This window comes from Sander vitreus, chromosome 4, assembly GCF_031162955.1.
Source record: "Sander vitreus isolate 19-12246 chromosome 4, sanVit1, whole genome shotgun sequence".
NCBI lineage: Eukaryota > Metazoa > Chordata > Actinopteri > Perciformes > Percidae > Sander > Sander vitreus.
Genome location: NC_135858.1, coordinates 13,136,628 through 13,146,110, shown reverse-complemented (window position 1 = coordinate 13,146,110; position 9,483 = coordinate 13,136,628). Strand labels below are relative to the sequence as shown.

Genomic DNA, 9,483 nt, shown 5'->3' with positions numbered 1-9,483 from the left:
GGCTCCGGGAAAGGTCCCTGTATATATTATACAGAAATAGTCTACAGCCATGCTAGCAACTCTGCAGTGTTTTGAGCTAAATGCTAACGTCATATTACTAACATGCTCGCAATGGCAACGCCAACATGCTGATGTTCAGCATGTATAATGTCTACCATGTTAACAGACTTAGTTTAGCGATAGGATTTAGAACATAGAACATTTGGATTCTTGACACAGACATGAATGTGTGTACCAAATTTTATGGCAATCTATTTAATAGTTGTTGAGACGTCAAACTCAAAATCACAATCGTCAACCTCACGGTAGCGTGACAGAAAAAGTCAGAGGATCACCATAGTCATAAGAATTCGTCCTCTGGGAACCTTGAACATCTGTACAAAAATTGCATGGCAATTCATCCAATAGATGTTGAGATATTTCAGTCTGGGCCAAAGTGGTGGATCATCCAACCGTTGCCATGGTTAAAAAAAAGGCCTCTGTGTGCTCTTTTTAAACAGGGCTTTTTTTTTATTATTATTATTATTATGAGTATTGTGGGCTTTACTGCATTAGGTTTTCATGTAAGAGCATATTTAAATCCCTGTATGACTAGGTCTCTGTGAGGTCTTGTCACTGTATCAGCATCATCTCACCTCCGAGGCAGCAAATTGGCTTTTTTTTTTTTTTTTGCTACCGACAGGCTCAGATTGTTACTAAAAGTGTCTGTCAACATTATTGATCTCAGGACGTGACTTTTTGTCCGAAGACAGCAGTGTGGAGAGTGAAACGTGAGACGAGAAAAAGCGTTCAGGTAGTCTGTTGTTACGGAATAGGCTACAATAATTATAGGCTCCTGTTATCTAAAAGATGTTCAATGTAGGCTAATGATTCAAGATTCAAGATTCAAAATCCTTTATTAATCCCACAATGAGGAAATTCACACTGTTGCAGCAGCAAGGGATAAGAGGAAAATAGAGGACACACGTTAACACACAACAATAATAAATATTAAATAGAGTAAATATTAAAATAGTAAAATGTATTTACAGTAATTGCACAGTCACGTTTTATTGTATGTCTTATGTTTTATCAGTCCTGGTGTGTGTATTTTGTCCATGTGGTCTACTGAGAGCAGTGCTGATTGTAGAGTCTGACAGCAGCAGGCAGGAAAGACCTGCGGTATCTCTCTGTGACGTAATGTAATGGGCCATTACATTGAAATCATTTAAATATTGAGCCATTACTAATGGCTCAATATTTAAATGCTTCGACAGTGTGGATGAGGTCGTTATAGTTCGATGATCACATGTAGGCTATTCATTTGAGCCAGAGTACAACATTACGGATGAAGAGAATGAGAGAGAGCGAGAGGCAGCGGGCAGAGCTAGGAGGGTGAAGTAGCAGCTGAAGGACTGCGAGGCTCAGGACATTGGTACTTCTCCCGTGGGTGCTGTGTCTCTATATGCCCAAAGAATACATTGTCAGGAGTGGGACCTGTTGCTGCCAGATATCTGTGGTCTCAGACCAGTGGTCTGGATGGGTCCAGTGATATACCTCTGACACAACATACGCTGTGTTACCAGGTCAGGATTCTCCCCTCTAATCAACAGGGCTGTGAGACATGAGCAAATACGAACCATTGTTTTTATTGAAAATCTTTTAGATAACACCAAACCATGGATGTATTAAAGCCTATTCACCGCACAAAACACTGAGCAGCTGCAGCCTCTCTCTCGCCCGATCTTCATCCGTAAACTTCATCCATTGACTATGGCCTACTCTGGCTCAAATGAATACGGGCGGCCATCCAATTATATCGACCTCATCCACACTGTCGAAATAATTTAAATATTGAGCCATTACAATGAACATCTTTTAGATAACAGGAGCCTATAATTTCTGTAACTTCCCTACCTGAACGCTTTTTCTCGTCTCGCATTTCTCTTGCCACACTGCTGTCTTTGGACAAAAAGTCACTTCCTGAGATCGATAATGTTGTCAGACAATTTTAGTAACAATCTGAGTCGGTCAGTAGCAAACAATTGCCCCATTGGGTTACATTGTAGCTCGGTTCACGCAGGCCCATCATTGACGTCATGGACCAAATTCAATCAACACAAATTAATTTTTGGTCACATCAGTCTATTAGACACAAATGCATGGGGAAATGGGCCCCAGGTTGGAAAAAACGGTAGCTACCCTTTAAGTGTTTAAGGTCACAATGGGGTCAACAACCCACCACACTCTGAATTTGCTTTTTTTGTGTACTTCATCCTGCTATCATACATATTACTCAGATGCTCTGCCATTAGGAGGCTACTGTTTTGGTAACATTAATTAAAACCTGTGATATTCAGATTCGCATCATATAGTTAAAGGGCAGCCTAATTGCTGTAATGTGCAATGATGTTACATTGGTCGAAGTACATAATACTGAGAAGTTATTAAATCATCTTCTTCTGTGATAAATTCCCTCTGCTCATTACACAGTGCTCTTTTAAAAGCTATTCACCAGCCCTGTGGTAATACATCACCTTGCAAGACCTTTGAGTTTGTGGTATGTAGCTGAGGATAAATGGGTTCCTCTCTAGCATTAATCATCCCATTTACAATTATTTGGATGCCACTCTGATTACACTGAGGAGGGTGTAAGAATGATCTGAAATAGTTCAAACTGCATTAAATTTATCTCTACTGGACTTACAGTAAGAACTGAAATTATGTTGGAGACTCACCAGCTCATGTATACACAGGGACTGGAACATGCACAGATGTGTTGCAGGCAGAGGGAGGTGGTTAGGCAGAACACCAGGATGTGTCCGGTGGGGCTTCGGGGAGCAATGAAGTGGTTCAGTTCAGGTTATGTATGGCTTACATTCCAGAAGTACAGTAAAACCTTCTTGCACTAATTTCACAGAAAGACATTTCTGAAACTAAATGCACTCACTCCCACCTTCACCTGCTGCCTTTTCCCACATGCCATGACTTAACAGTTTGAGAAATGAGAGGCAAGAGATTATTTTTTACGATTGTAAAACACTCATTTGTAGAATTCTTTAGAGCTAAAACGATTCCCGTTGACAAAAAAAATAAATAAAATTCTGCACCTTTTTAAGTCAGTTCTTCAGTAGAAATTTCTTTCCCAGTTGTGAAAATCTGCTGCTTTTCTTTCTCTTGGGTGTGATGTGATAATAAACTGAATATCTTTGGTTTTTGGATTGTTGGAAGGACAAATTAAGACATCTGAAGACATCAACTTATGAAAATAATTGCAGCTCTATAATAATGTCCTTTAACAGTGCAGATAGATCACCACAGTACACAACCAGTCTGGTCACTTGCAGAGATTTTCTCAACATGAAGGTGTACAATACCATCTGGTGGATACTTTCATACTGCAGCTCATTTTCAATTACACAAATACAAAAACTTTTAAAAACTAAAATTTTCACAATGCCAAAAAATAAAATAAAAAAAGTCAGAACAATGTCCAGTTAAACTCCTGATATTTATTAAATGCTTAAACTCCAAAGAGCTGAGAAGTTGTGTTCTGTTTTTTCTATGATTTCCTAAAAAGGAAACAGCAGTATTTACACTCTCAATATGAACCAACTACAAAGCAAACATGATATTTTAGAGATCAGGTAGTGTTCCTGTAGAAGGACAGCATGTCGTCTAGACTCTGTGCAGGCTGCCGGGCCTGGCTGAGGTCTACAGGCTGGGGGGGCTGCTGAGGCGGAGACTGGCTCTGCAGCTGAGGTGGATATTGGGCGGGATACTGGGGGTGATACTGGGGGTGATACTGGTTCTGATACTGCGGGGGAAACGGAGGAAGTAGGTGAGGTGGTCCGGCAAACTGAGGCAGGGGTGGAGGATAAAATGAAGGAGGGGGATAGTGGGGATGAAAAGGAGGAGCAGACACAGGAGCTGAATCTGCTGGGTGATCTGAAGGGGATGACTGTGATGAGTTCTGTGGATGTGAAGGAGGTGGAGGATTTTGTTGAGGTTGAGGAGGTGAAGGAGCAGTTTTAGGCTGAAAGTGTGGATCCTCTTTGCTCTCAGAGATTCCTCCTGGGCTTTTGGTCCACTTGAAGGACATCTTGGATTTATTCTGCTGAGTTTTATTCCACCCTGGTCTCTCTCTCTTCCCCTCATTAAAGTACGCAGAGGGAGGTGCAAATTCTGACTCTCGCTCTTCGCGGCGCCGAGTTGTCCACTCACTAAACATAAATTCTGGAAGAAACCGTAAAAAAGGCGACGTTAAAGACGTCTAGTAATTGACAACGTACAGAAAGAATAACTTTAATCTTGAAACCCCATAACCACAGGCACAAGCACAATTATCTATGGCATACATAATTCAGTTTTAATTATTGTCTCGTCTATGACATATTTCATTATAGCAGATATCTAAACACAGCTTTGTAACAAAAGGACCACAAAAAAGGGCAGAGAGAGATTACGATCTATACCTCTAACTATATAACTCATAACTTTGTATTCCACCTGCAGATTTATTGGATGTTAACTTACAGAGGGTGAAGAGGAAGCACCTGAATTTACTGTAAAAATGATGCATGACACCTAAACAGTACTACAGCCTAAAGAAGAGAGGGATCGGAATCAGATGGAACCTCAAGCAGGTTTCTATTGAAGTAATGCAATTCATACTACACTTAAAATTATGCATTATTGACTATGTTGTCAGCTTTCCAAAGGCACTGGTACAAGTATTTGAAGTGCTTGACTTCATTTTTCCAATACATCTTTTTCACAGCAGACATCTTGACTTGTCATAATAGGAAATGAACAGGTGTCAAAAAGGTGCGCACCACTTGGACTCTTCCACCCAATTAAGCCCCAGTCAGCTCATCTCTTTATTTTAACAGGTGTTACTTATAACATTAACCATGGCTCTGTCCTATTCATTTGTCCCAGGAAGCCATGACAGTGTGACAGCAAGCCAGCACGCACAACACCAGGACCCTGAAACTGAAGTCGCTAAATGGAATGGAATTCAGCCATCATTATTATTTTCTGTTGTCTACTTTACTCAAGTAGACTTTTGCACGACTGATTTTCCATCCTAGCAAAATAGCAGAAAAGTATATGCCCTACTCGTGCCGGGCACTTGCTTATTTTTTTCCCCTCAACATACTTTCATTGTAGTCATGATGGAAGGAGATACATTTGTAATATGGAACTTCATATAATAAGGCTTACCTTTGCCTCTGTCCCATTCTCTGACATGAGGAACTCCTGGTTTGGTGTCCTTTCTTTCCTGGATCTCCACTTCCACCTTCTTCAGTGTGCTAACCTCCAAGGAGTCCTCTGGTGGAGGCGAGGGTCCTATTAATTCACCTTTGTCCTCACCACCTAGGACTAACCAATTCACAACAATCCCTCATTAACATGCATGTGATCATTGAACTGCAGCATGCAAACAGCTCCAAATCTAGAATATCAAATAGAGGTCATGGCTACATTTGATGTGAGGTGGTTGTGGATTCTAACCTTCATTGTCCTCCACTCTTTGCTCATCCTCAGTGCCATCCAGCTTGGCCTTCTTCGTCTTCCTCTGCCTCACCTTGGCCAGTCGGGCCTGCAGGATGACCTGCCTCTTGTCCTTCAGTTGTTCCCTCTTAGTGCGCTGGTCTGTTGTCTGAAGGACAGGGCAGATGTAAGATACATCTTTTAGAAACAAAGACTGAGCAAACACTGAAAGTGGCATCAACTATCTGTTTAGACTCAAAATAGATCTTATTAATCAAATATATCAAGGACTTTAAATGTGTAGCAGCCTTACCAGAGCTGGGAACAGTAATGATGTACTAAGGAAAACCCGGTAAACAACAGACATAACAAGGATGCATATGGACAACCTATTTCTGTCAGAACAGTATGTATATGATACATGTAAGTGTATGCGTGTAGTATGGGGTGCTTGGTTATCAAGGGAACCTTTAAAATGCATTTTTGAGATTACTGTATTATCTGTCCAGAGATGGGCAACTCACCTGGTCTCTGAGCATGTCCAGTGTTTCTCTCTGCTTTCTGCGCTGCTCTTCATCCTGAGCGAATGCAAAGTAACCCACACCGAGATCCCGAGCCTCTGAGATGAACAGACACACAAAATGCTTTCTACAGCACAAGACTTACAAAACAGAAGCCTTCATTTCTAATATGTGCAGAAATGTTTTAACGGTAACCTTGTCCTCTGATATCCTCGTAGTGGATCGGTCCAATAGGCCTCTTCATAGCCTCCTCTTCCTCCCTCTCCCATTCCTGCCTCTGCAGCTCTCGACACATGTCCTCCGAGAGTAAGGTCTTCTCAGCTGAGGCTTTTCTACATGAAATAGTCATATCCAAAAGAGTTGCAGTTCCCAGCATGACACCAACATCCAGAAACCATCACCTGCATCTTTAAAGAGATGTTATTTGTAGAATATTTACCCTTTTCCTTGAAGGTCTTGGTCCATTTTCTTAAAACCTGGCAGGTCTTTCTTCATGCATCTTCGGGATCGGCCCAAAGCGTCCACATAATCCACCCTACAGTGAAACAATGCAGCAGGAGAACAGTTTGCTAAATGGTTTTTAAAAACATTATCATAATAATGTAATGTACATTTTCATTATAAGCAGCATTTTTTAAGTTAGTAGTGGTGGTGGTACTAGTTTGAAATTAAAATACTGGTATTGGTCAGCGTTTTTAATTTATATAGTTCACTAATGTACTTTTGAACAACATACTAACTAAACTACATATTTCCCAAGTCAAACCCTTGAAAATTAATGAATCAGACATTACCATTCCTCATCTGGGTTTTGAGGAGGAGGGACAGGAGACGAGTTTTCCCTTTCCTCATTCTCTCTTTCTGTTTCCTTCTGTGCAAGTGTTTCTCTCTTTTTGTCAATAATCTTCTGGGTGAAATCCACCAAGAAGAGTCCCTCGGTCTCTTCATCTATTGTAAAGTGATTACAGAATAAATACATTTTGTTGTACAACTCAATATCAGGATGACATTTATACTCCACCAACCTGGAAAGTCTCCTTTAGTCATTTGCTCGTAGAGTTTGGCCTTCTCCTCCAACTTGCGTCTGTTATAAGAAGTTAAATGAGAAGAGTCAGAGATGTTGGTCCCTGCTGTATGATGACAGTAAGTCTCCTCTGTATAATGTGTTGAACTCACTTTGATGTATCCAGGCTGCACTGCTCCTCAGTCAGCTGCTCTGCATCTTTTTCAGCTCTTGCTGAAACGCCAGCGTTTTGTTTGCTCCAGACATTCGGTTTCTTAACATGAGCATGAAGAAAAAGACATCCTGGTTAGTGATCTCCATTTGTCATTCATTATACAAGCATGTAAAACTATATCCCAAAAATAACACATATTGTAACTACCTTGAGTTTGGATTTTGACGTGAATCCAGCACCAGCATTTTCATGGCCAAGTTTTTCCTGTTTGAATTGTTCCTGCTTTCTGTACAGTTCAGCTTTAAGGTCCACCAGCTGTAAGAAACAAGGCAATATGCGAAATATAGGTCAATAACAAACTGAAAATGCTTACATTCTGGTTAAGTTACTAAAACAACTAACTTCGCTAGCTAGGCCTGACAGTTAGCTAACGTTAGCGGTTATTATAAATTAATTAAACGTCAGACAGCCGCACAGGGTATCAATACAATGTTTGTAAAGATGCTTCTCAATGCTACTCACCGATGAAGCAGTCACATCGAAGGGTTTCTTCTTTTTATCCATGTGTACTACTTCTTTTCTACACCACAATGTCCGAGCCACTGCTAATTGTGCCTGATGCCTGATTTCTTCGTTGGTGGTTCTCTCGCTAGTAAAATCTCGCGTTAACGCCAACTAGTGGCGTTTTTGCACGCAATATCTATCCAACCATCTTCTCTGCACTAATGCCTTTTTCTCTCCCAAGTTCTTCAGTTCTTCACGACCTGGTTCATTTCTGTCTCTTTTGCATCTTTGTCTTAAAAAGTAACTATTAACCATAGAAATAAATTAAATAATATATGTTCATTCATCAGAACTCACCATTGCCTACAACATAGAAAAGACAGATTTTATGGTAGTAAAAAGGTTGTGCAATATGTCCACAGTTCCAAATTGTTTTGTGATCATCTTCCTCCTGGGAGAAAAATGCATATGAACCCAAGCTCCCAGGCCTCAGAAGCAAGGATGTGAAATGTTTCTGCAGTGCAAGAAAGACCGAATGTGTGCAAAATATTTTGGAGGTTTAATTGTAACCTTTCCATGGTGGATCAGCCTCCTCGGAGCTTTTTTTTCTTCTTCCGCCCTCTTCCACCCCTGCCTCTGTACCTCTCAATACATGATGTTAGATTCAGTATGTCCTCTCAGCTGGTACACAGGAATAATTATATCCTGCAGAGGTGCAGCTCCCAGCATGGGGTTACGGCTATTATGTCAGGTTAAGATCTGCTGACCTAAACCTCAGCATTTAGTAAATTATAGTTTTTTTGCATCTTTTGTATTATAAACCGAGGGCATTAATGCATTGGGGGAAGTTCTAATTGTGAGTACCGGTAATGTGTCTTATTCATAAAAAACACAATGTTATTAAAGATTTTTTTCTCTAATGCCTCCTATCTGCGTTCAAGCAATTTGATCACTCCGCAGTGTTGTTCTGCTAGAGTTACACTCATATGCCAGTATTTTAATTGTGCTAGGCACCAATGTATTCAACCGTTTTAACTGTGTGAGGTTTTAATCTTCCAGATAGACCGACTAACTCACTTATATAGCTTGTACTTAAGTTTTTTGTGCTAAATATTCTACAATGCTTAACGTTTTACCAATCGATCAATACCGACTGGAAAATTAAAAAGTCCCATTTGATAAAGTTATGTTATGAAACCTCAAAAATGTACAGATATCACAAATTCTGAATGATGATTTACTTAGGGGCTTTTAAGATAATTCAGAATGCAAAACTGAGCAAAAACTGAAAGAAAAAGAAAAAAAGCTATCTTTTGAAATGTGCTTGCATGACCGTTAAAAAGGTTTACCACATAATCGTATCAAATATACATTTATGGGCTCAGAATTTGTCAAATGCCTCAGTTTAAGACACATTAAAAAAGTTATTAAGTGTTGAGCAGTGTGATTGTTTTTAACCTTAATGTCTGTGTTGTTATAAAGTTGGTTCTCTCCCTGTGTAAACACTATTTGTAATAATTTCCATGAGTATTGCACTTGGCATGTTTCTGTAGGCATGCATATAGGTTGAATCAGTCCCATATTTCTTTATCTCTATGACAGCAATACTATTACCTCCATCACCCCACTAAATAGATTTGATCAGCCTGCTATCAGCTAACAACAGAGAAATGCCCACTTTGTTATCAATTTAAACATTTGAACAGTCAAATGCTACCAAGATATGAGAGCACAAATAGCGGTTTCTATTATATTGAATGCATTTTTAAACCAACATGAAAGAGGATGAAAGGTATATATAAAGG

General features: G+C 39.9%; 1 protein-coding gene across 1 annotated transcript; it reads right to left on the bottom strand.

Annotated features, from left to right (window-relative positions):
- Positions 1-3,471: 3,471 nt before the first annotated feature.
- On the bottom strand, positions 3,472-7,830 carry ccdc174 (coiled-coil domain containing 174). The gene is made up of 11 exons (XM_078248412.1): positions 7,697-7,830; positions 7,382-7,489; positions 7,173-7,273; positions 7,022-7,080; positions 6,791-6,944; positions 6,436-6,531; positions 6,192-6,328; positions 6,000-6,094; positions 5,497-5,644; positions 5,206-5,364; positions 3,472-4,215 (listed from the first exon to the last, which is right to left on the bottom strand). The coding sequence occupies exons 1-11, from the start codon at positions 7,736-7,738 to the stop codon at positions 3,623-3,625; spliced, it is 1,692 nt and encodes a 563-aa protein (XP_078104538.1). The 5' UTR covers positions 7,739-7,830; the 3' UTR covers positions 3,472-3,622.
- Positions 7,831-9,483: the final 1,653 nt, after the last annotated feature.

Bases quoted from the DNA above. Each gene is read 5' to 3' on its own strand.
- ccdc174 (XM_078248412.1), bottom strand. From the start codon at position 7,738: ATGGATAAAAAGAAGAAACCCTTCGATGTGACTGCTTCATCG. The intron at 7,274-7,381 runs GTAGTTACAATA...GCTCATGTTAAG, and splicing joins CGTCAAAATCCAAACTCAAG to AAACCGAATGTCTGGAGCAA. The intron at 5,365-5,496 runs GTTAGAATCCAC...TGAATTGGTTAG, and splicing joins AAGAGTGGAGGACAATGAAG to TCCTAGGTGGTGAGGACAAA.